The sequence below is a fragment of the Thunnus thynnus genome, chromosome 9 (assembly GCF_963924715.1).
Source record: "Thunnus thynnus chromosome 9, fThuThy2.1, whole genome shotgun sequence".
Lineage (NCBI taxonomy): Eukaryota > Metazoa > Chordata > Actinopteri > Scombriformes > Scombridae > Thunnus > Thunnus thynnus.
This window is the reverse complement of record NC_089525.1, coordinates 10,735,722-10,760,962: the sequence shown is the minus strand read 5'-3', so window position 1 is coordinate 10,760,962 and position 25,241 is coordinate 10,735,722. Positions and strand designations below refer to the sequence as shown.

General features: G+C 40.2%; 1 protein-coding gene across 1 annotated transcript in view; it reads left to right on the top strand.

Moving 5' to 3' along the window:
* gria1a (glutamate receptor, ionotropic, AMPA 1a) overlaps window positions 1-25,034 on the top strand; it is a 71,553-nt gene extending 46,519 nt beyond the window's left edge. The window contains 9 exon segments of the mRNA XM_067598790.1: window positions 7,815-8,013; window positions 8,487-8,734; window positions 11,643-11,757; window positions 18,752-18,886; window positions 20,897-20,950; window positions 20,952-20,988; window positions 20,991-21,058; window positions 21,060-21,109; window positions 21,111-25,034. Of these exon segments, the coding sequence (XP_067454891.1) occupies window positions 7,815-8,013; window positions 8,487-8,734; window positions 11,643-11,757; window positions 18,752-18,886; window positions 20,897-20,950; window positions 20,952-20,988; window positions 20,991-21,058; window positions 21,060-21,109; window positions 21,111-21,210 (1,006 nt within the window). The 3' untranslated portion in view covers window positions 21,211-25,034.
* The last annotated feature ends 207 nt before the right edge of the window (window positions 25,035-25,241 follow it).

Genomic DNA, 25,241 nt, shown 5'->3' with positions numbered 1-25,241 from the left:
TGTTTTAAACTTTTTTATTTTGCAGATGTTGCACAGCAGATGTTTCTGTTGCCTTTACCCAAATTAAGCACGCTGTACTTAACATAGTGCCATTTTATGAAAATGCGCCCTTCCTTACAGTCAACGCCTGCATTACAGAGTTCACAAAATCATAAATGTAGTCTGTTGTCTGGTATGTTGTATGTTCAGATGCAAGCCGCTGTTTGGTTGCTAATCAAGCCCTCAGGGAGAAGCCAAGTGAATTTTTTGTGATCAAGAGAATCATTGATCTTGCACAGAGATCAATTAGGTATCACATTGAGTTATTATTATTAATATTATTATTATTATCATTAACAACAAGAAATTAGATCGCGCTATAGATCACTGAGTTACATAATTGTGGTGTTAGTGAGTTGCTGTCAAAGCTGTTGGGGAAGACTTGGTAGGAAGGAATGATTTATTCATAAAGAGACGGTTCAGTTTAGTTCACAGCATCGCTTATGTTTTATTTATCTGGAAATCGCATAAAGGCAACTTTTGATCATACATGCACGCACACTCACTAACAGAAACTAGTGAGGCACACACACATATGCACCCCCACAGGATCTCACTGGGGTATCACACTTTGTACACAGACAAAGACACCATCCCCTCAGAGGCGTATACACTGTCAAATCTACATTTAAAACACAGTCGCACAGAGGCACACATATGTTTCCAGCAGCAGAGAGGACTTTGCTGTAATCAAGCTGTGACAGTATATGGATGTCTTTCCTGCGATCATGAATTATACACCAAGCTCGAGGCCACATGGGAAATCTACCTGGACCAGAGTAAACATCACCAGTAGTTTGACTGGAAAGATGTTTGCTGTGATGCTTAGAGGCTTATCACTCAACCCTGCACCTGCTAGCCTGTAAGTTAAAAGGAGACATAATAAGAGTTTTCCCTCAGTAATGGCTATTCTGTCCTACTATAGGGGTGGTTGCCCTTATAGGCACACAGAGAGAAAGACAGAAAGGGAGAGGAGGAGGAGTGAGATGACTAAAGTCTCTCTCAGCTCAGCTATACTGTTTGGAGTGCAGAGTGTGCTACCATGGCAACCGTGAAAAGACAGATTTTTCTGTCAGAGCAGTGCGGCTTCACATCAAGTGTCTCTGCTCTTTGAAACTGCGCTTGAATGCACACGTATGTCTGCTCTTTGTGTTATTATACATCCGTATTTAATGCACTATTAGTCAGTTTACATGTCTGTTCATGGTATTGATTTTTAAGCTAGCAGTTGTGATGTATCTGTGTTTGGATCCCTGTTCCCTTTTGCTGGAGTGACTAAGAGCTGTGCGTATGTGTGTGGGCGCGTAGCGAGTGCTCTCACAGCTCGCCAGCACTGACTTATCTCAGGTTACGTGAGGCTAAGACAGCATCTCATGATATCATTCCGACAACAAGTTGAGGAACACTGCACACGTGTACAGCCACAGATTGGATGATTACAGTCGTATCTCTATCATATTGATTCCTCCTGCACTAACACTTGGAGTGGCTTGGAGCTAAATTGCTGTGCGTTCATGCACCACCACTCAAACGGACCATATGCTGTAAAGCAGCCACTTAACTCAGCCACTTTTTAATGAAACAAACATGCATTAAACAATTACATAGCATTTGGAATTTTAATGCTTTTGTCACATTTTCCATAGCATACTCGAATGAGTGTAATTATCAGCTTTTGGTGTAGATGCTGCAGGCTGGTAACAACATTATCATAATATTCTGTTTTCAACTCAATGGCATGGTAATATTGACCTTTGGGGGGGAGTGGTGGGGGGGGGGGGGGGGGGGGGGGCTGGAGAGGGAGATGTTTTAATAAATCATTATTTCTGCTCGCTGCTTAAAGCTTGCATGTTAGTTTGGCCTTGAAGATGAAAGCAGTCTGAAAATATATAATCTAACAATCATGACACCGTCAAAATGAAAACACAAGTAACAAAGGAAACAAAAAATAGTAGCTACCTGGATGTAACACTTCTATGAGTACGTGCGTAGCCCTCTAACCACAAGCCAATAGTGAAACCACTTAGAGGGCTGCGCACGTACAACATAGAATTAAGTAAACCCACCACTTTGCAACAATATTGACCATAACACGTTCTCATCCCCCCAGAGCCTCATTTAGCAATATCGAAACAGAGACAGACAGAATGATGTGGCGGAAAGCTACAAGCACACTGTTAGCGTCAGATAAGTGCATTCTCAGAAGTGAATGTTGTTTTGTGTGGCCCGGTGTGAAATAAAAGCATCATGTGTTGCACATCCAACCAATTTGGCATGTCTGCTCCGAGCTCGGTTCAATTTTGGAGCCGCAGCAGCGGAGCAAAATTGCCCTTTTGCATGTGGTTTCAGGATCCACAGTGACCTATATGGAGGCAGGATTACATGAAAAGGTAATCACACGCATAAATACTTTATTGTGGTTAATTATCCTGACATGCCCACATTATTATGCATGTTTTTAACTGTTTTTGCTGAGGAAGCTATAGGGAATCAAGAGCTTAAAATTTTTATCAACTCATTTACAAGGAGCATAAGGCATAGTTGAGGAAATGCTAATTAACAAAAGCGCTGTGATATAAGTCAGCAAACTGCAGAGCTGTTAAACCAGTAGTATACAGCTGAGATGTATGGAAAGAATATAAATACAGTACATTAGGTCTTGCTGATCCACATGAGCTCCAATTTATGCGCAGAGTGCAAAATAAATAATGAAACATTTTTGCTGTAATTTCATCCAAATATGAGGAAGCAGCTGCCCATCATCCTCTGTCTGCACTGTGCCACAAATATATCAAATTAGGTCATTCAAATGGTTCAAATGGTTGCTCTGATATGTTGTTTTTTTTCTTCATAGCTCTGTCATCATTTCCACACCTAGTGAGCTGTGGTTGCTAAGGACATTTCCTACATTTCTTTGCAGCAGTGGCCAATTAGTCAGCACTCTAGACTCTATTATTAAATTGTCTTTCTGTTGTATCTGTATGTTTGTCATCTTTTATGCATCCAATTTTCTCGCTGGCTCAACTTTGCCAGCCTCTGTCACTCTCATTTAGTCTTCTTTATTGACTTGCACAAATCAAGTCTTGTCTGTCCAGACATATCGGGAGTGGCAGTGCCAATCATTGAGAACATACAGCTGTATCGCTAATTTTTAAGAAGCAAAAAAAGCAGTGTAGCAGAAAACTCCTTTTCCATCCCTGATTTGTCTTAGAATCACACCATAATTAGAGACCATTTTCTTTCTCATTTAAACCTCTGTAATTCCTAATCCATTGTAATATGGCCATTACTGCCTCATTTTTTACACTTGCTAAAGTCATTAGTCATTGCTAATTACCATATCGAATAGAGGAGGCCAGCCAGGGGAATTCTAATGAGAGTTTAGTGCTACCGCTGAATCTCTGGGAGCTGTGGGTGGAGATCATATAGCAAAGGATGAAGATTTGGATCTGACACGAAGAGACAGGCCAATTTGTTTTGCTGTCCATCATAAATGACGACCAAACACACATACCTGGAGGAGTGTTGGTCTCTGTTATGTGGGAGCATAAAAGTATTAGCTGTTCATAATATGCATTTACAGACTTGATGATACTGTACAGTTGGATTCTGATAGCAAATGTTCCAAGTTGGGAACATGTTCCAAGCTCCTGAAAACTTTTCAGGTGCAATAAGTTTTTCTCCATAAAACTAGATATTCAAGACAAAATAAACAATACTAAAGGTTAACATTTGGAAAAAATGTCCTCATTAGGATTGTGTGGTCGTTTTGGGTTTTTTTTTGTTGCTGTTGTTCAGATTTGATTGACAAGGGCTGTTAAAAACATAAGCAAACAACCCCGCAACTGTCATGAGATTCTGATTCAAGTTCTGATTGATGGAAATACGTGACATCAGCTCTTTCCAATCGAGCCCCGCTCACATCAAACCAGCGCGAGCACAGAGAGAAACACAAATACAGAGATCTGTCATGTGAAATAACCAAAAATGGTCTAGCTTTGGCAGAAAAGTTGTGCATTCATGTAGGACCACAGAAAGGCAATAAAGGCAAATCATGCCAGAAAAATACTTTTTTTAAAAAGTCAAACCTTACGGGACTCAATATGGGATTCTAAAGTGGATTTGATAAGCAGATGGATTTAAACACTTTATAAAATGCTATTGACTCCAAACTGTACTATACACTGAAAACCTTTTTTCATAATCTATTAGACTACTCATTATTTAAAATATAAAATATTCTATCATGAGTTACAGATTTCCAGAGTGATGTCTTGAAATGTTATTCTGGCGGTAAATTTTAAATCCATAATCATAGAAAACAGTGAGTTCTTGAAGCTGTAATTGGTAATTTGGTGTAGTTACGTGATAAATGTCTTAAACAATCAATATCAAAATGAAATATATTAAAAGTCTGTCAACTGACTTATTGGTTAACCAATGAATCATTTCAGCTCTAATGATATGCGTAAGTTGTGTTGCATTCATGTACACAGTACTTCAGTGCTGTTGAGCCAGTGCCTTTGATGCTCCCATTACCATTCCTTTTCTTCGTAATGCAATAAAAGAGGCAGAGTGAATAATTGATTAATCATTGCCTTAACAAGGCTATGAAATTACAGTGCTGCTTGGAAGATTTCCCTTACTGTAATAAGACCGCTTAGTTAATGTTTTACAGAGGCACCGAGGTTGGCTGCTATGCAATAATGTATGAGGAGCGGAAAGGAGGCTCAAAGGAAGGCAGTTCAAAAGGAAACAAAAAGAGACAAATAGGTCTGTGTTTGCCAGTTGCTCTGCTCAATGAGGGAGGACTGCTGCAGGAGAACCAACACCCCCCCCCCCCCCCCCATACACACACACACACACACACACACACACAAATATATCTCCCTCTCACTCACACCCTTTCTTTCTCCTCATACCAGTCACACAACAAATGGTGACCCGGTTGTTCTCTTGCACACACACACACATATTTGTCCTCAGGAAGAAAGTGTGTGTGTGTGTGTGTGTGTGTGTGTGTGTGTGTGTGTGTTTGTGTTTGTGTGTCCGTCAGTGTCTGTGCCAAGGTGTAGACTATTGTTGTCTTGGTCCAAAACAAACCCCTGTCAGCCCCCGAGCACATGAAGAGACCAGCATGGACCACAGCGGAGACAAGAGGTGGATGGAAGGGGAAAGGAAAATGAAAGGAGAGGAGGAGAAGAGAGGGGGAGAGAGAGAAAAAGGGCGATTGAAGGAGAAGGATTAGACAGCTGTTTACTGCCATCTCTGGAGGCCAGCAGCAGTCAAAGCTAAGGAGTTTGTCAGCCTTTGGTGGTACTATCCAGTTTACTTTTCATCTCTCTCACACACTCTCTCTTTCCCTCCAATCTCCTGGTAGTTCTTCATTTGTCATACTCTTCCCCCTTTCACAGAGCTCTAACACCCCTTAAGGACTCAGTAGCATTTAGAAGCAATTTAAACAGTAATGTATAGGATTGAGTATTTTTTCCAATGAGTCATTATGGTCTCAATTGCTAAATTCAGGCTCTCTAGTAAGTGTGATGGTGGTTAATTTGAAAATTAATGATCTGTTAATAAGATTTGAAGACTTATAGTAGCTTTTATGTCTGCCCTGTGGGCGTTGATTGACAGTTATGATTGACAGTTTGCTCACCTGCTGCTCTCCCTGGCTCCAAGACTTGCACTGACTTGGACTATTGTCACATATTTCACTAAGTTTAATTTTATTTGATTATGATACCAGCCCTGTTAGCACCATTTAGCTAAAGTAGCTAACTTTGGCTCAAGTGTGCAGCACTTGGTGTTCCCAGTAAGCTAATGTTCACTTTGGTCTGAGGTAGCAGGACGTCCAGGGCGTCCAGAGTGTAAAATGCAACACCCCACACCCCTTATTTGGAAGGTCCTGGCTCCAAATGGAAAAGGTGATAAGCTGCAACTCTGGGCTTCAAACCAGCTCCAATGCAAACCAGTGGGTGACATCACATCTCGCTACCTCCATCTTTATATACAATCTATGGTGCAGAGCTAACATTTACTATAAAGTTCTTGCACTCGGCAAGTGTTACTGATGAGTCTGATCTGAGATAAGTTGGGTCATAAACTTTGTCAAAGAACCAAACAAAATTCTGCTCACAGTCCTTTTGTACTCACTTTATTTACAATGTTTTGGTCCTCAGACCTTCTTCAGGTAATATATGTTCCCGAAAAGACAGAAAGCTTTTTGGATTCATAAGTTACAAACTCTTACTACAGTATAATCCAAAGGTTCTCAGTGACCACGTGTGTGTCAGGTGAGACGAACACACATTTTTTTATGTTGCTGTAGGTGAGGCCTCCCTCAGTTGGATGATAAGATGGATCTTCTTTTATCATCATCATCTTATCAGTCTCAGTTGTTCTTTAGATGCATTATTTTGATCTTTTCTTTGTACATTTTTGACAGTTAATCAAGCTCATTGGCCTTAATTGTTATGGATGCAAGGAGCTGCTGCTGTTTACATGTGTATGACACCGGTGCTGTTTGTCTACCTGAAGAAACTGCAAGAACCAAACTGTCATAAAGTGATTGACAGTGTGTGAAATTTTTTGGTTGTGTAACTGCAGTGAGCTAAAATGGAGAGTTCTGACATTAGAGAATCAACCACTTGCTTGTTGCAGCGATACTAAATATGCACTGAGGCATTTAGAAAAGCATGTTGCTATTCTCACTGCACATAAAAAGCCTAACCTTACCCACACCCATTTGAGCAGTGATCAGTAAAAAAGTCAAAATATGAATCTATACAACCCCCCCCCCCCCATACACACAAACACACACACACACCCTGCAGACAGCTCTGCATTCTCCCGACTGATTTTCAAAGGCTTGGCATCCATTCTGTGTTTGCTCTCCGCTCGCTCTCTGGCTGCTCTTTCATCATCCAGCCGTCATCTGAAAAGCATCTTAAATGATTATGTTTTAGCTTCTCCCTTTTTTTCCCCCTACTTAATCTCGCCTTCATGTTCACGCTCCATTTGGCTTGACGGCACAAAGGTGAATCATGAAAGCCTTTTTTGTTTCAGATTTGTGTCATTTTCATTGCGTAAGCTCCACTACTCTGTGCCTCCGCGCTTGTTGGGGACCGATATGTAACGCAACATGATTTCTGCTGTTGCTGTTCAAGTTGGCTTCTCTTGAGGTGAAGAGACGCACAGAGAGGAAAGACGGGGATTTGACTCAGGGGATTTTGCTCACAAATCATCCAGTTGTTTTTTTTTTTTTTTTGTGAAAGTGCAATTAGAGCAGTGGGTAAGTGTTCTCCTCTGCCTATTAATCCCCAACAATTAATGTGCGTGGTTCCATGAAACATATTGGCAACTTTCTTAAAGTGAGATTAATTTGGCAGGCAGGAAGCTGAGTGGGCCTTTGTGAAACTGGTTATCTTTCCTTAGCACATTGGACTAAGCTCTCCAAGCCTGGTGGAACGACGAGTGTGTGTGAGTGCAGAGGGAGAGTGATGCAATGTAGGTCATTTGAATGGTGTGAACATCTCAAGGTTTTTAGATTGCTTTTCTTGATTGCGTGTAAAATTGTCCAGGAAAAAAAAACAAATGTAGAAGTATTTCTTTCCCAACACACAACATTAACATATGATGACTGATTGTGTTTGTAATCATGAAAAAAATAAAAGATGGACACAAAATGTATGAATTGAAGATATACACGAGCATATAAACATACTGTGAGTCTTTATATTTTTGACCAACCAAAGATCCTGTTCTTCTGTTTTTAGCTCTCTGTCGGGCCGCATTGTTGGAGGCGTGTGGTGGTTCTTCACCCTCATCATCATCTCATCCTATACTGCCAACTTGGCTGCCTTCCTGACGGTGGAGAGGATGGTGTCTCCTATAGAGAGTGCTGAGGATTTGGCCAAGCAAACAGAGATTGCCTATGGAACACTGGATGCCGGCTCCACCAAAGAGTTTTTCAGGGTGAGAAACCAAGATTCAAACATTTATTACTAACACAGCATCATAAAATATAAAGACAGATAGTGAAACATTCCTGAGGTTTAATAGCTAGTAAACATGATTTAGTTTTATTAAATAACGCACTCCCACAATAGCTGCCACCCTCTGCCAAGCTGCATTTTTTCTGTTAGTGTCAAGGTAAATGATAAGGGTAGCGTTAAATAGCACAGGGAACTGGTTAATGGCAAGAATCAGCTTTTCTTCCATTTTTTAGATGGAACAGAACAGGAATTGAGTGCTGAAAAAAGTTGAGGCCAGCTCAACTATGTAGCGCGTCACATCCGTCATGCAGTGACAAGAGTCGGGCGTCAGTTTGTAGTTTCACATCGCCAGCTTCCATTGAAAATGACATGTAGCCAGTTGCTGGTAGTCTGAACACACAGTCACACTGACACTGTCTCCTTCCCTCTCACTTTTACAATTCTGTCTGTCAGAGGTCTAAGATCGCTGTGTTTGAGAAGATGTGGTCCTACATGAAGGCCGCCGACCCGTCCGTGTTTGTCAAGACCACAGACGAGGGTGTAATGAGAGTCAGGAAGTCCAAGGGCAAGTATGCCTACCTGTTGGAGTCCACGATGAACGAGTACATAGAGCAGAGGAAACCCTGCGACACTATGAAGGTGGGAGGGAACCTGGACTCTAAAGGTTATGGCATCGCCACTCCCAAGGGCTCCCCTCTCAGGTAAACCCCTGCCACTGCAGCGAAGCTGGATAAAAGCCTTCAAGCACTTTTATTGAAGCTTGTGCATGATCATCAACTGACATCTGTTGATTTGTCCAACGAACCCTCTGTTTGTAGCATTTGATCATGTATGAAAACATGCATGATCTTAAATTTTCCAGCTTCTCCTTTCTGTGAAACTTCATGCATTTACTTTTATTTATGCATCTTTTTTATCATAATAACATGACATGAATATTCAGTATTTTGTCTTTGCAATTCTAATCAGACATACAAGGCTTGTCATTTCTTATACTTCATCGAACATGTTTGTGTTTATAGTTTGCACACAGGCACATTTACAAATTGATCATGCCCATTTTCACCACTGACATACATCCTTCAGTTTATGTTTGTGTCTGCATATGTATATATGCAGTTAACCTAAGCTTGTGAGCACTTGCTGAAGTGTAAAGTAGGACTGTGAGATGTCCCAACCTTTGTCAGCGAAGCTATTTCTCCTGCTGCCCTCTAATTACAGTCTAAGCCTTCTTCATGAGCATATGCAGTGGCTGGTTTCATTCGGTCTGCTTTGAAACTGAAGCATCCCCTCAAACACACAGAAAAACACATACAAATGTAAATGCGCCTCTCACAAACCAACAGGGCCCTTGAAGCAGGATTACAGTTTAAAGGACCACATCCCATATGGCCACTTTTCCACTTAAGCCAGGGCTCACACCTTGAATGCAAAGTCAGCAGAGTCGAATTTATATTTGCCACATTATAAATGTGGTAATGAATGATAATTCATACTGAATGCACTTCCGCCACTGATGTCCAAGAACAGCAGCTGTCATTTCACATTACATTAACACCTTAACGAACTTCCCATCTATATTTCTCTTGCAACCTCAGAGAGAGTGCAGAAGCTGGTGGCATCTGAAGCTTTTAATCTGACTCTAATAGGCCTCATTCATTTTAATGAAAGGAGCCATATGGAGAGGATTCATTCAAAGTTGCTTAGGATTCATTTGGGGTTCCACCTTGGTTAACAGCCAAAGGTCATAACACGCTGACTAGAAATGTTTCCTACGCCTTACGCAGGGGCTCCTTTTTAAATTTTACACAAATTATATTTCATACAGCAAGTCACTTTTGTGTTAGTGATAAGACAAGTGGTGAAATTAATCTGCTCACAAGTTATATAGTCAGATTGGTTCAGACCTACAATGCAGCAACGGGATGCAGAGTAGAGCTGCTGAGGATGGCCGCCATTATCTCTCTCTCTCTTTGTGTTAATTACTGACAGAATAATGTATGTTATTCTCAGGTTGCCACTCTGGCCATTCACAGATGTCTGATATTGAGTTTTATCAATCATGAATGTTGATTATCTGTTCATTAGCATGAACAGATAATCAACATTCATGATTGAAAGTGTTGTAATAAAGGATGGAACATTTGAATGATTCAAATATATTTATGGTTGAACTAGAAAACTGATCATTGTGCTGCTCACCTGGAATCAGACATTAATGAATGTCCAGTAAATTCAAAGACTTGAGTTCAGTTACACCTGCAATGCATCGTTAATGCACCAACATGCATAAAGTACTGGACATATGAAAATATGTACATATTATAGCACTTATATTGCAATGCAGGCCTAACTGAAGGAAGCTCTTTGAAAAAAAAAGATGCCAAATGACATAACTCTTCATTTCACAGGACGTACTGACTGCCTGCTTTCAAACTACAATATTTCTGATCATTCTATGAGATGTTCTGTATATATTCTGTGCTCCCTGATTCATTTCTTTCATGTATGATGTCCAGCCACCCACATGCCTGCCTGACTGTTTACCCCCATCCCACCTAACATAATCTCCCTGACATCTGCTCGCCTTGACCCAACTGACCAAACTAACCAATGACCCGCAGGTCTCTGGACCATCCATGTCCACACACGTTGACTTCTTTCTTTCTGTCTGAGTCCACTGTGCTGAGAAAGAATTCAGAGGTTTTACCAGCTCTGAGGATACCTGTGTTCCCTACAGCTGTGTTGTGCACTCAAGGCTTGGGATAAAGACCCTTTCATGCGTCCGCTGGTGAGAAAGGCAGAATATCACCAAGCAAATTAGAAGAACTGACTCTGATTCGAGGGAAGAGACGTTCTAGAAAAGACTGTAATCCTCATTTCTTTTATGCCAATTCTGATGTCAGATTCTGCCTTTCTGTGATTTGCGGACGGAGAGAGTCTTTGTCCACAGCCAGTCAGCTATAGGAAATACACACACACACTCACCAGAGAGAGAGAGCAACCCTTGAGGAGATGCTTCAGATGAGGTGGTTTCATGTAGTTTCATGTTCAGGACTCCGTCTATAGTTGGTCACGCAGTTTCCTTTCAGCTTGTTTAAGAAATAAACTTGTTGTGAGAGTGAACCTGACAGTTCAAACATCCAAAGCCTCTGTCTGAATTTGTCTCAGCTGATAGATATAAATTAATCAACATGGGCATCCATTCACCATGATGCCGCTATGGGTAGAATATTGATAGTTTAGTTACCATAACGATCTGTATGCTGGTGCAGCTGAAAGGAAATTACCATCTGTAGACCGAGTTCTGCATCCAGGGCATCTCCATTTATAGTGTCTGCTCTGCCTCCCTCTGAGGCCCCTGCTTGGTAAAACCTAACTCTACGACTGTATGGGCACTCAGCATTTCAGCCCATTACAGATGTACAACTAACATATATCAAACATGTACATCTAAAGCCAAGTACTCCTGCTTCATATCAGTAGCTATATGCAGGAGTTTCAAACATAAGTCAATGTTCTCATAATCACCACCACCATACGACCAATCTCTTTATATCTGTCCCATAGAGTGTCTCCTAATGGCTATCATTTTATATTATTTTCAAGAAACCCAGTAAACCTGGCAGTGTTAAAACTGAACGAGCAGGGCCTCTTGGACAAATTGAAAAACAAGTGGTGGTACGACAAGGGAGAGTGCGGCAGCGGGGGCGGGGACTCCAAGGTCAGAGCCAGTTTGATAAACCCTGCGGGTAACCCACCACCACTGGGAGTGTGTGGGGAGGGGAGGGTTTGTGGTGGGGAGGGGGGTAACCGGCAGACCCACACTGCACTGCCACTCTAGCAAATACTTAATCTCTTTGTGGTGTGAGGAAGAGCAAAGGGAAGAATGCCAATGGTTGTGATCATTTGGCTCTGGGCTGCTGAGTTTGAAAGACCACAAAGGGGGAAGTTTTCTATCATCTCCCTTGCTTAAACAAAAACGAACAACGCTGATTTACAATTGATCAATGTGTAGTAATTAAACCAGCTGGGTCCCTTGTGCTCACAGATATTTTCAGACAGCATGCATCTATTTAGTGGCTGAAATCTGCTTAGTTTTAGTTGTTAAATTTGCTCATTAACACCATTTTCTTTTGACAAAACATACAATTGAGACATCCCTGTTGCACAAGTGAGGGTAAGCAGTGTGCCGGTTACCCAAAGTGATATAGTAATACACATCTACTGCCTTAGGGAGCAAGCCAACCAAGCTAGATGGAGTATTAATGCATATCACTTTGACTCTGATGTTTCTAATGATGTTTATGCTATATATATACATATATATATATGTATGTGAGTGTGTGTGCGTGTGTGATGTGAGTTCTTTTCTTTTTCTTTTTTTCTTTTTTTTTTACCTTTAAGCAAGCAAGCTCAAGCATTAACGTGTGTATGTATTTTGCTGCTCTGTGTTTCTGAACTAATAACATAAAATAACATGGTATAATATGTTATTTATGTTATTTCCTTATGGTTGGAAGAATCCCAGTAAACCTAGCGGTGTTGAAACTCAATGAGCAAGCCGTCTTAGACAAACTGAAAAACAAATGGTGGTACGATAAAGGGGAGTGTGGCAGCAAGGACTCCGGAAGAAAGGTTAGTCTCCCACCCAATCCTGTCACCTCACAGCACCTCCCAGCACAACCCTGCCCTGATCCTAGACCAGCCCCACGTCCAGCCCTCAGCCTCTCTTACACTGAGCAATAACCCTTATGTGGCTCTGGCAGTGCTATCATATTGGCCTGAATATAAGACAACTCTAATTACACGATAATACCTGTCTTTGAATGAGTACTTTTAGACACCCAGTGCAACAAGGCAGGCATGTACACTGTGTTTTAACATCTGAAATGCATCTTTGCATTTGAATAAAGATGCAGTAAATTAATAAAAAAACTGAATAAAACATTTTCTTACATAGTTGATAAAATACAGTTCAGGGCAGAATGATTATTTTGTATGATCAACTGATTGTAAATTATGGAATATCGATGCTTCAACATTGTAAAACTAGCATTTTAATTAAATCACTCAGGCTTCAGGATTAACTGATAAGGAATACATTGAACTTCAATAATCTAATTGAATCAAAACTTCTTAATCCTTTGTCAGACTTGCTATTACTGATAATATGACTACTGCTGCTTCTGTCAGTAATATTAAAGCTGAACACTTGGCTTCAAATTATTCACTTTAATACGAAATATTCCTGACTAAATAAACAACAATCAAAGGTTAAAAAAATATCTTAACACATTTTTATCAAGAGTTTAACAATCAAAACTCTTCTGCTTCATCCGGACTGTGTGTGTGTGTGTGTGTGTGTGTGTGTGTGTGTGTGTGTGTGAGTGTGTGAGTGTGTATGTGTGGTTTAGTCAGATTTGATTGACAGTAACCAAACAACCTGCCAACTGTCATCAGATTGTGATTCAAATGTTGCTAAATCCAAATTTGTGATATCACCTCAAAAAATAACCAAAAACTTTTCTAACTTTGGCAGTTGTGTGTAATTTTGGACCACATAAAGTTTTTCTTTATTATTACAGTTGCACTGTTACTATCACTACTACAGTGTCAACTGCTGCCAATGTCACAACTACTATTACTACTGCTGAGAATGAATGGTGAACACTGTTCACACTATCATTAGTGAACATACTTTTTGCAAATGTAGGGAATTGTTAAGACTTTTTGCCACTTCTGTGTGGACCATCTCTGCACTAAAAATGTTGTATTTGTATGTGGCAACAATACATTAACATAATCCATCAGAAAACAGGGCTTTCTGGAGACTTTTGGAGCTAACTAACACTAGCAGAAAGTGTATAGTTTAAAACTCGCAAACAGCAACAAAACAAGCTATTAGTACAACACACTCTGAACAGGATCCCTTTGTAACATAAGGGAACATCTGCTGTTGTGAATATATAAAATGTAATTCAATCCCAAAAGATGTTTGAAATGTAATTTTCACAAGAAATATTGTCTTATATTTGGGCCAGTACTTTGGTGGCACTCTGGTGTCTATTTCTTCCCACTGACGAGCTTGTGTTGTCAGAGATTTAATGTTCATTACCAGTGTGTAAATACATATTGTGTGGTGGATCAGTTAGTAGTGTAATGGAGACTACAGTTACCATCCAGGTTGTATAAATCCTCTTAAAAATAGACCGTAAAACCCACCAAACACACACACACACACACACACACACACACACACACACACACACACACACAGATCAAATGTTCTGATAACCTTGAGCTGGTACTGTAGATTAAATACCGTATGAATTACTCTGAAAGCAATTTGTGAGAATAGATCTCCTTCCCAAGGAGAAGAATAAGGAAAAAAACAAAGGAGGACATGAGTGAGACAGATGACGACATTAGACCATTGGACGATGCTGAACCCTTCAAACACGTTGAGCCGTAACCTTTACATTCTGGCTCACTCACTGTAGAGTGTGCATGTATGGATGCAAACCCTGCCAATCTGCTCGAGTTGCACCAAATCTGCCACTGTGCTTGCATGCATTTACAGTCTATGTTAACCACTGTTTCAAGAAGTAGTTCTGCCTGACAGAGGCTTTTTCTCTTTAGCTTAGGTTCCTCTATGAAATGTCAGCGGGCCTTCTGATCCTGTCACTACAACTGTTACAATTTTTTTTCTACCTTTCCTCTGCTCATACTTTGATACTTTAGTGTAGAGGTGTCAAACCATGTGCAATGAAGGGTGAAGTCTCCAGGGAACATATTCACAAACAATCTGAGAATATTCTGCAAGGGCTCTGAGGTTGGAATAAAACTTACAGCAAGGAGTCCCATTTTGGGAGAGATTTAGTAGAATACACTGTCATTGGTCAATCATGGACATCTTAGTAGTACAGTCACAAAAGTATATATTTAAGGACAGTTTACTGTGAAATTTTAAAGCCCTCTATAGTAAATATTTATAGGAACTTTATAATGAGTGATTGGGAACATAACTTGACTTTAAAGGAATAGTTCTACATTTTGGGAAATATGCTTATTTACAATTGATAATCCTCTCATATCTGTATGCTAACCATGGAGCTATGAAACTGACAGCCAGGTTCTGTCCCAAGGTAACAACACTGGCCACCGGCACCTCTAAAGCTCACTATTTAACCCGTTATACCTCAAGTGGCCCACGAAATACTATGGCACATAACCACTGTAAAACCACAACATGCTGTTTTTACACCTTTTATACATATTGAACAAATGAAATATAACATGTTAGTGAGTTTCAGAGGTGCTGGTACGCATATGGTATTGACGTAGCTTCATTTTTACTGTATAAGTATGAGACTGGTATGATTGTCCTCGTTTCTCTTAGCAAGAGAGCGAATAAACTTATTGTCCAAAATATCAAATTATTCCTTTAATATTTTTGTAGTACTCACAGCCTGACATGTGATGCCTCCTGCTCTCCAAAACAACTCCCTACTCTAAACAGTTATTAGCTTTGTCAAGGGTTGAGATACTTCATTAATAGCTTATTTCTTTGCCTTGTTTTAATTGTATTTTTAAATGGAAATTCTCAACTCACATATGCAGGCAGAACATTTATTCTAAGATGTTTCTAAGGATTTGGACACTGGGGCCAAGCTTTGTAGCTTTGTAAATACAACTTTAGGTGTTTTCATAAACTTAATTTTAGCTTGAGAGGAGGAATTAGTGTCTGAAGTAATCAGGTATCATTCCTGTTTGGAGGAAAAACTTGCAGACTCTCAGTCCTTCATAACACATTATTTGACACACAAGCCCAGGTCTAAAATCTTTAGATAGATCACATAAAGCTTCTATATACTGTACAGCACGGTATATCTAGATATTATTTGGCCAAAAGACAGACTAAATATATTCAAATGCAAATTGCTGATATCCTGAGTTAACTGTACGGTGTAATAAAATGTAAATGGCCAATCTAACAGAACTATAGCTTTTCATGTGGTATCCATCTCTTAAAGTGACACTAAGGTATTCCCCAGACAGATGTACATGGAATAGCATCCTCGTTAGACCCCATTGTTCCATGAGAGCCTGTTAGGTCGACTGATATAACTCTCAATGATTACATTTCATGACTATAAATAGGCATAAATGTAAGTAGGCGTCATTGAGATAGAGAATGATGACCTATAATATCAAGCTATGTCAAACCAAAGAGTTGTCGTGCTGTTGCTGCATGAATGCATGTGTTGTGGGGTGTTTATGCACTTTACCTGTAGCTCCTCCCTCACAAAATGTAGTTTTGAGAGGTGTATGAAATAATCAGTTATAAGATTCACATAGACATTGTTTAAATGCTTAGAAATGTATAAATAAGTTATGAACATTTTGAATAAGTATATATTTTAAAGATCTGAGGCCTGTCTCACAATCAGGTTTAACATACTGTAGCTCTCTTTGAGTTAGTAAAGGTACAACTAAACATTGGTGATTCTGGATAACTGGTCTCACAAAGCTGCTAACGCTCTGTTTCTGTTGTAACCCAAGATTTAGCAACACAGCTACGAGCATGTGCACATGGAAGGGGTGAGATTTAAAGTAGACAGCCAATCATATGCTACATTGACAGCTGAAGAGTGTTGAATTTATATGAGAAAAGATTAAACTGCTGTTCCCTGCTGGGTTAAAGCTGAAGTTAAGTTATGTTAAAGATGCCCAGTATAAGCACACAACTACAGTATAAAAAGCTATACATATACAGAATATAGTAAAGAGAAGTCTGATAATAAAATGTCTACAGTAGCCTAGAATTGGTATGGGAAATAAATAACTTACTGATATTTGTCCTCCTCCTTTATAAAGAAAACTATTGCAGAATAAATAAATATTTTCAAAGTTAGTTTGAATAGTTTCAAAGAAGTTTTAAATATTTCAAATGTTTCTCCTGCTGATGTAAGAGGAGCGTTGCAGGAGTTGTGAAAATAAAAAAGACTAGATCAAGGTTGAAGGTCGATGAAAGATCACTGCTCATGGTTAGGTTGCTGTCAGAATAGTTTTTATTCATATGATAAGAAAGAGAAAGTATTCCATAGCACACTGAGATTTTCTATTTATGAAGTCTGTTCTGCAGTGATTGAATATGAGTTTATGTTTAACCAGTTATTAAAAACTGCAATTGTACATTTTATTAATTACTCACAACTACCTACTTACTATTTAGTTCAAAATCGTGTTTTATTGCCAGAAAGGAACGCTGCTACTACAAATTATTTATGATATAAAAAAAGTTGGGTGAGCATTCCTACGGAAGCCCAGTGCTAATGTTAAAGGATGTTCTAACCTATTATTAGGCCCCGCTGCGGGTGCTACAAAGCTTTCTGACAGATGACGCCATGCTCTAATAATGACCTAACGTACCTTTAAATGCTGTTAAATGTCCTGCCCTCACATCTCCAACATGCTGTTTTGTAAGATTTATAACCGTTAAAGAACACTGACTGTGCTGCAAATTATTGATGATATAATAGAATAAATCATCTCAGAGAGCAGTTGTACCAGTTTGTAAAGATGTCACTCTGTGCTCTTGAGAAAGCAACTAATTTTTTCCTGATAATTGAGCACAAAGGCTCTGTCAAAAATGTCCTTAAAGGTTCCGTCTACGCTGTTGGTTACCATGGCAACAGAGCTCAGTTTGAACACAAGCTATCTTTGTGAGACCGAAAAAGAACAGTGTTATGCAGTTAACCGATTAATCCTGCTTTGTGAGACAGGCTTTCGAAACATTGTTGTTGTTATTGTTCATATTTTGTTTTGTTTTTGTTTTGTGTTTGTGTGTGTGTACGTGTGTCTCGTCCTCTTGTCTCGTACTTTACATCTATGACTACTGTATCTCTTTGTGTACCTTAGCACTTAGGCTCATCTATGTGTGTGTCTTTGAATGTGTGTGTGTATGCAAAAGTATGTATTGGTTTGTGTGTGTGTGGGTGTGTGTGTGTCACATTACTCTAATGCATTTGAGTCCTTGCACATGTGATTCCTACCTGTTTGTGAAACAAATGTGTGTCTTTAATTGTATACTATGCAGGATTTTCTTTAAAAAAAACAAAAAAAACAATGTGTAGACTCATACAAAAGTAATCCCTCTCAATCATCACTTATGACCCACTAGAAGTGTGTGATAGTGTATTTATCTGCCTCTGCCTGTATTTTCTTATTTTCTTATTATTTTGCTGTGTCCGTGACGCTTTTGGGCATCAACCTTCAGGCAGTGGATGTGTAGCCCCCAGCCAATAACAGCGCGCAGGGTGGGAGGGCGGGACTCGTAGCATAGCAACCAGGTTACATCGCTGTCTCCGTCTTTCTCCTCTGCTCCGCTCTGCTCTCTGTCTCTGTGTCATGCATGTATAAAGAGCTGCAGGTCTGTGTGTCTGCTTCCTCGCTCGACCACCACTGCTCTCTCTCTCTCACTCACTCGCTCACTAGGGAGGAGGGGCCAACTTTGAATTCTGTGTGTTTACAATCGCCGAACAACAAATCCTGCATAGTATAACCTTTAAGTACATGTGTGTGAATCAGTGTGTCTGTCTTCAGTTACTTATCATATGTATGTAAACCTACAGTACAGAGTCATTTTTTGTTGCTCTGCTCTACTATCACTCTTCACCAACTGGCTCTGTCTCGTCCTCCCTCCTCCCCTCTAGGACAAGACAAGCGCTCTGAGCCTCAGCAATGTGGCGGGAGTCTTCTACATCCTGATCGGCGGCCTGGGCCTGGCCATGCTGGTGGCACTGGTGGAGTTCTGCTACAAGTCCAGGACCGAGTCGCGCCGAATGAAGGTGTCCACCGCGCGAGCCGCTGCCGCCTCAGCCGCTCAGGCCTTTCACTGCTCAGCCTTAGACAGTGGTGCTAGCGCCCCCTACACAGAGCTGCAGAGCTACGGCCTGTACGCCAACAACATTGTTAAGATATAAGGGCAGAGCACAGCCACGGGGTAGGAAACGCTGTGATCAAGCCATAATGATGATGATGATGATGATGATGATGATGATGATGACATCCGCCTCCTCACCCCCCCGCCCATCTAACCGTGATCACAGTAGGGCCTTTCACGGCTTCCACCGCAGTGCAAACGCTCTCCTGTACCTCTATCTCCCTCTGCCGCTCCCTCGCTCAGTCTTTATGTTACTGATCTCCTGCAGTTGTCTTGAATCACTTGATTTTAAATTGCCATTATGCCTGTTTCTTTATGTTCGATAGATTTCATCACAGTAGCTTATATGGCTCCAAATCAAACATGAAGTTTAGCTTGTCTTTAATATTACCTCTAAATCTGTATATCATATATTTATTTGTCCAAAATCATTCACCAAAAGAAGAAACTCTATGATATTGAACTATGAATCAATTTAAAATGTTTCATTTATATCATTGACATTTTGTGGTAAGTAATGTAGAATCTAGAAGCATAGTTAAGTACATGATACACTTTTTTTATTCTGGCTCACAAAAATGTTCCTTTCTAGTTAAATCCCGTTACTACACTCATTATAATCTTGTAGCACATGTTAACAAATGAAGAAATTTCACAGCACAGGTGTAAAGGCAATTTGAATCACAGTGGTACATCTATCTACCTCTGTCGCTGTGAGCACATCTCTCCCCCTGTTCCTTCTTCTCTTTTTGCTGACTGTCTCGCAACGCAGGGCCCATTGTGGTGAACATCCTTTATATGTATACCATAAGGCAGGCCCGGTGCGGCTCACATGTGTTCCATCACTGCTTTTAACCCAGACCAGTCTAACTCAAGTTATTGTATTTGCAGAAATCTCAAGAGTAAGGACTTGTTGCTTAGTATTTGACTGCGAGATGTGAGGTTTCTCCTCCAGCAGCTGCGATATCATACCTATTAGTCTTCCGCTTCATGGATCAATTTACACAAACAACCTTTGATTCATTCTTCCAACATCAAAGCCCCCTGGGGCTACGCTGATATACTCTTCATGTAAACAGCAGAGAAGGCAAGGCAGAGCCAAGACAAGGCGTGATCTTCTACATGAATCTCTTATTTTTTAATCAGCCTACAAAGAGACACCTGATCAGTATGCTGATGAGATTGGTGAGGAGCCTATTAGTCCAGCGGTGCCTTTATGCTGTTTGGCTTGAAAGAAACAACAACGCGGTTCCAATTAGAGGCCGGTGTAATTCTCCAATCCCCATGCAGCACTCACCGGTTGCTGTAGATCGCACTTGCTTCGCCCAATTTAATCAACTATAGAATAGAGGATGTAGGCAGAAACAGAAGAAGCACATGTGCTCGTATACACTCACGCACACACACACGCATCACACATCATTAGGTCGTCTTTCAAGCCCAGTGGCTTTTACTGCGCTAGACTGGAGAATGGAGCTATTAAACCAATGAATGAAACCTCAGCTCGCTTCTTACTGCCCGCACTTCGCTCTGTTCCTCCTGTTACAAATTAGGACATTGATGCACATCGGCCAGCGCCACGGTTTACCACCCGCGAATATCACTCAGGCCTAAATAAAGAGGATGAAAACCAGCACCCTATGACTCCTAACAGCTTATTCTGCTCCTGAATTTCTTGGAGTGCCAGCACCACATACAGATAGTGACATAAACAGCTGCTTATGCGCATGTATTCATATAACAAAGACTGGAGAAGATGCATAACATTCTGCAGACTTATCTTTATCTCTCTAAGACCTTTTTAAAGTGCGCTGCTAGCTCTAACTGTTGCATTAACTTTCCCTGCTCTTATTAGGATATAATCCATGTTTGTGTCTGTAGACTTAACCGTAATCTCTTTGTTTCTTTCTGACAGCAATCCATCAACGACGCCATGCGCTGCTCCACCCTGACCAGGATGAGTGGCAACGGGAGCGGCGGAGAGAACGGACGAATCCTCACCCACGACTTCCCCAAGACCGTTCAGACACTGCCCTGCATGAGCCACACCGCCAGCATGGGACTGGGTGCCTCCGGCATGTGATCGTCACGTGACTGTGCAGGCGGGGAGGAATAGGCAGGGTGGGGCAGGACAAGCACAAGACTCTAACGTCCTCAAAAATCATGGCTGTCCGGTTTGACCCATCTATTCTCCTGGCTGTCAACGTGCCCGACTCAAACAAGACTTAACTTACTGCCAAAATGCACTCTCGAATCGCTCCTTACAAACTACGAACAGAGACTCGCAACATTTTTTTTAATAAGTGGATGTTTGGAAAAAGAGATATTGGAAAAAAAAGGAAGGGAAATGTGCTGCAATAAAGAAGCCGTCAACGGGGCGTGTTTTTGAATTTTTTACAGTGTTCATTTATGTGGGAAAAAAAAAAAGAACTTTATTCTTCAGTGTGACGCCTGCGCTGTGCCATTTCGATGGAGCTGTTGACCTTAGTCTGCGTGTGCAATATCTTCACCTCCACTGCTGACCTTGTACTACCTAGATGCTTTCTGATGGCTGATGGAATGTGTCTTTGCACAGATGTGGTGATGAGGACAAAACACTTGTGACTTCTATGATCATTTGATATTGTTTTGGGACATTCCCGCTCTCTTTCACTCTCACATTTACACGCCATTTTGGAAAGAACAAAGTGCTCTGTGTAGCATAGGCAGTTTTTATGATATAGTATATGGTTGACACTGTTGTATTAGCGCAAAGAGCTTTGTCAAAAGTAGTTGATTTGATTTTTCCTCGACTGAGGTTTAATGCTGTTTAAATCAGCGGATGACCGGGCTACAACAAACATGCATTGCTGCTACACCTCATTTAACACGTCATGCCTTGTCTTTGTGCCATATGACCATTCTCACAAATGCACTCAGATACACTTACACACTTGTTGCTACTGGGTTATGTATTCGGCCAACAGATAGATATATATATATATAAAGTTGAGAGTTTTACTATTTAATGATGAAAGAGCAGATTCCGAAATGCTCACTTTGACCTGTGTGAGAAAGGGTTAGAGGGTAGAGAAGAGACACACGGACATATTATTCTGTGGCTATGTACAGCACTGAGTGACCTTACACTGTATTCTACTGTTGTGACATTCATAGCATATCCATCGATATACAAGGGAATCTATTTGCAGCGCATGTTAAAGAACTGAGATTGACAAATTCAGATACAATCTGGAGAAAATGTTCCCCAAACTATAGTTAGAGTCGTCGCTGCATAATTCACTCACTCCTGTGATATATTTTCAGCTGTATTCAGTTTTAATGAAATGGGCAGAGGAGCTATTCACTCAATTTATTGAGAGTGGCATATCCCCTGCAGATTGTGTATGGCCTATAAAAGGAAAGTTGGCCTCCTCTCTCTGTCGCTAGCTAGCTCAGGAAGGAGGCGGGATTGGAAGACTTGGTGTGACTGACGGATTCTGTGTTTTTTGGAAGCAAAGGTTACATTGGTCACTTCTCTGCTCGGGTTGTAGAGTTTTCACTTTCAGATCATGTAAAGTAAACAAAAATTACAGCGGCAAGCTCTGAACAGTAGAGGGCAGAGGTGACAAAGGGCAGCCTATGTTTGACATATAGGCCTTCAAGGAAAATTCCACCCAGAAACATTTCAGTGCTGTTAACTAAATGACTTTTGATGATGTACTTTGCATTTCTGGACCCATTCTGTTGGTTAATAGTGTGTTTTATATTCTCATGAATGACTGACAGCAGAAAACAAAACTTCTGTAGCTAATGTTACGATTTGGTATCAAAGGACAATTTAAAGGACAAAATGAAAGTTTACAAAATGATATATTTTTCTTATTGTCAACAAATTCCATGAAAGGACAAGACAACATTGTGTTGTTTCATCTTTTAATACTTTCCGACTACACTACCCTGTATGTGGCACTCAGCCCCAAACCCACTGATTCCCACTGCAGACGAAAGTGTTTGAAGACATTAAAAAACACTCTGCTTGTCTGATATGGTTTTCCACAAAGTTCAGTTACTTCAGTGAAAATCCTTTAAATTATATCTACTCCTTCTCCCTGAAAAATCCAGAATCTGTTTCAGAACTTTATCTGCTGGACAAAAGTTGTCCCCCGCTTCACTGAAAAGTCCATCCTCAGTGTATGTGCTAGTTTTACATTTCCACATCGCACCTGTGTTACATATTGGACCACAATTGTTTTCAGAACTAGTTGTGACAAATCATGTTCGTATCTGCACATCTTAAACTCAGATTTAAGGTGAGCACAGAGAAACTTTCCTCCTCCTGATGATGAATGACAGCTTTGAAAAAGGCGTAATACCCTAAAACAGCTGGGGACTGTAGTTTTTGGCAAATATTTTTCAAACAGGCGTAAGTAATGCATTTGTTAGGGACTGCTTTCAGTCACGTATTAATACACATTTGGTGCACTAGTGAGTATTTTTGACAGCAGGATGATGTATGTGGGATTTACTCAAAATAAACAACAGTACACATGAACACAGGACCAGTTGATTGTTGGTTTGGGTCTATAACTATAGAAAGTCACCAGGCTTGTCCTTCAAGCTCAACTGTCTTAAAGATAGAAATGGTCAAGCAAGGAGAGAAACCAATAGCAGGTATTTTCTTACAACACGTCACAGCTAGAAGCCATGTACCGTCCAGCATGTTTTCCTATTACATACCTATCACTTTCTCCCTTTCCACATACTCAAATATTCCACTTCAGAGTACAACAATTTCATGTACCTGTAATGTCACAAATCACTCAAGAAAATATAGGAAAATGATCAAGATGAAGCAGGTTGAGGGAAAAGTGGGTACATCAAAATGGCAAATTACAGTAATTCCTCACAACATCGGTCCCGAAATGCACTGAACATCACGCATGGTTGTTGATATCCAAGAGTCTAACAGTGTCCAAAGGTGTGATTTTACTTTATGAAGGTTACTGGAAGGTTGTTTGCTAAAAATGGGATTTCTGCTGCTGTCGCATGTCAGAGGTCAGCTTCAGATTATGTACCGCACACTCTAGCTGGCTTCTCATTTCACACCAGAGGCCAAGCGCCTGTACAAAGGCAGCACACATCATCTGCTTCCACAACACGGCGTGTATTATTTTTCCTCACCTTTAATTTTCTGCTTTAAAAAAAAATTTACTACCAAATCTAATGTATGCCCTCTCTTTCTCTACATCCTCATACAAGCAAGAAAAATGGGCAGTCAGAGTTTACTGAAATCACACATATCTCCACCTATTATGTATATAAAAGGCTTTTCTCTTGAAAATGTGTGTTTTCCTTCCAATCATGCCTCAGTGTACCTGAATTAGTTACCGCGTGAGTACTTTTCCTTTCTTCCTCCATCGATGCGTCTTCTTCTGCTGATGCTGTATTAATTAGGACACAGCACAGCACTCTTCAGTGGAGGCTTTACCTTCAGAAAGATGTTTTATATGCCATAACAGATTTGTAAAAAATCAAATAAAATAAAAAGACACTCAATGTTTGTATTATACAGGAGAGTTGGGGTGCCAGAAAGTGTTATACACTTTGAAGAGTGTAAAAAAATAAAACACATACACACACACACACATACACAATGATGATGAATAATCTATAGACGCTAATGTTGTTTAAAGCCAGTTTTGAGTTTATTTCGTTTGATTTTGTTGCAAATTTCAAAAAGGATTTCCTGTTGGTGTTTTTTAAGTGCTTGAAATTTAACATCATTTGAATATTTCTTTGTCGTTGTCCTTTTCCACAGTATTTTACTACTGGAATCTAATCACAGTTTGTTCACCAGAAACATCATTATTGTTGTTTTTTTTTTTAACTAAGGAAAGGGTGTACATGAGTTTTAAAATTAAAAAATAATGGTTAATAAATGAGTTTAAAAGAGAAAAGAGAATACAACTATAAGGAATCCGATTTTTGAGAAATAAACTTTTTTTTTCTAACCAAAGTGTCCTGGAAGGAAGTCATCATGCTTTTGTAACCGAATAAAGGAATAAACTATGTATATTTGTTGGTTTTATTTCCACAGGAGTCACATATATCTCTCCTCCATGCCTTGGGCAAACGGGATGTGACTTTAGATATTACAGGCATAGGAGGATAAAGTGCTGTCTGAGTCTGAAAAGAGTGCAGTGATCCAAAAAATAATCTCCGGCAGTCTGTCTTACATGAAAGCAGAAGAAGAAAAAAAAAGTCTCTGTTACATGAGC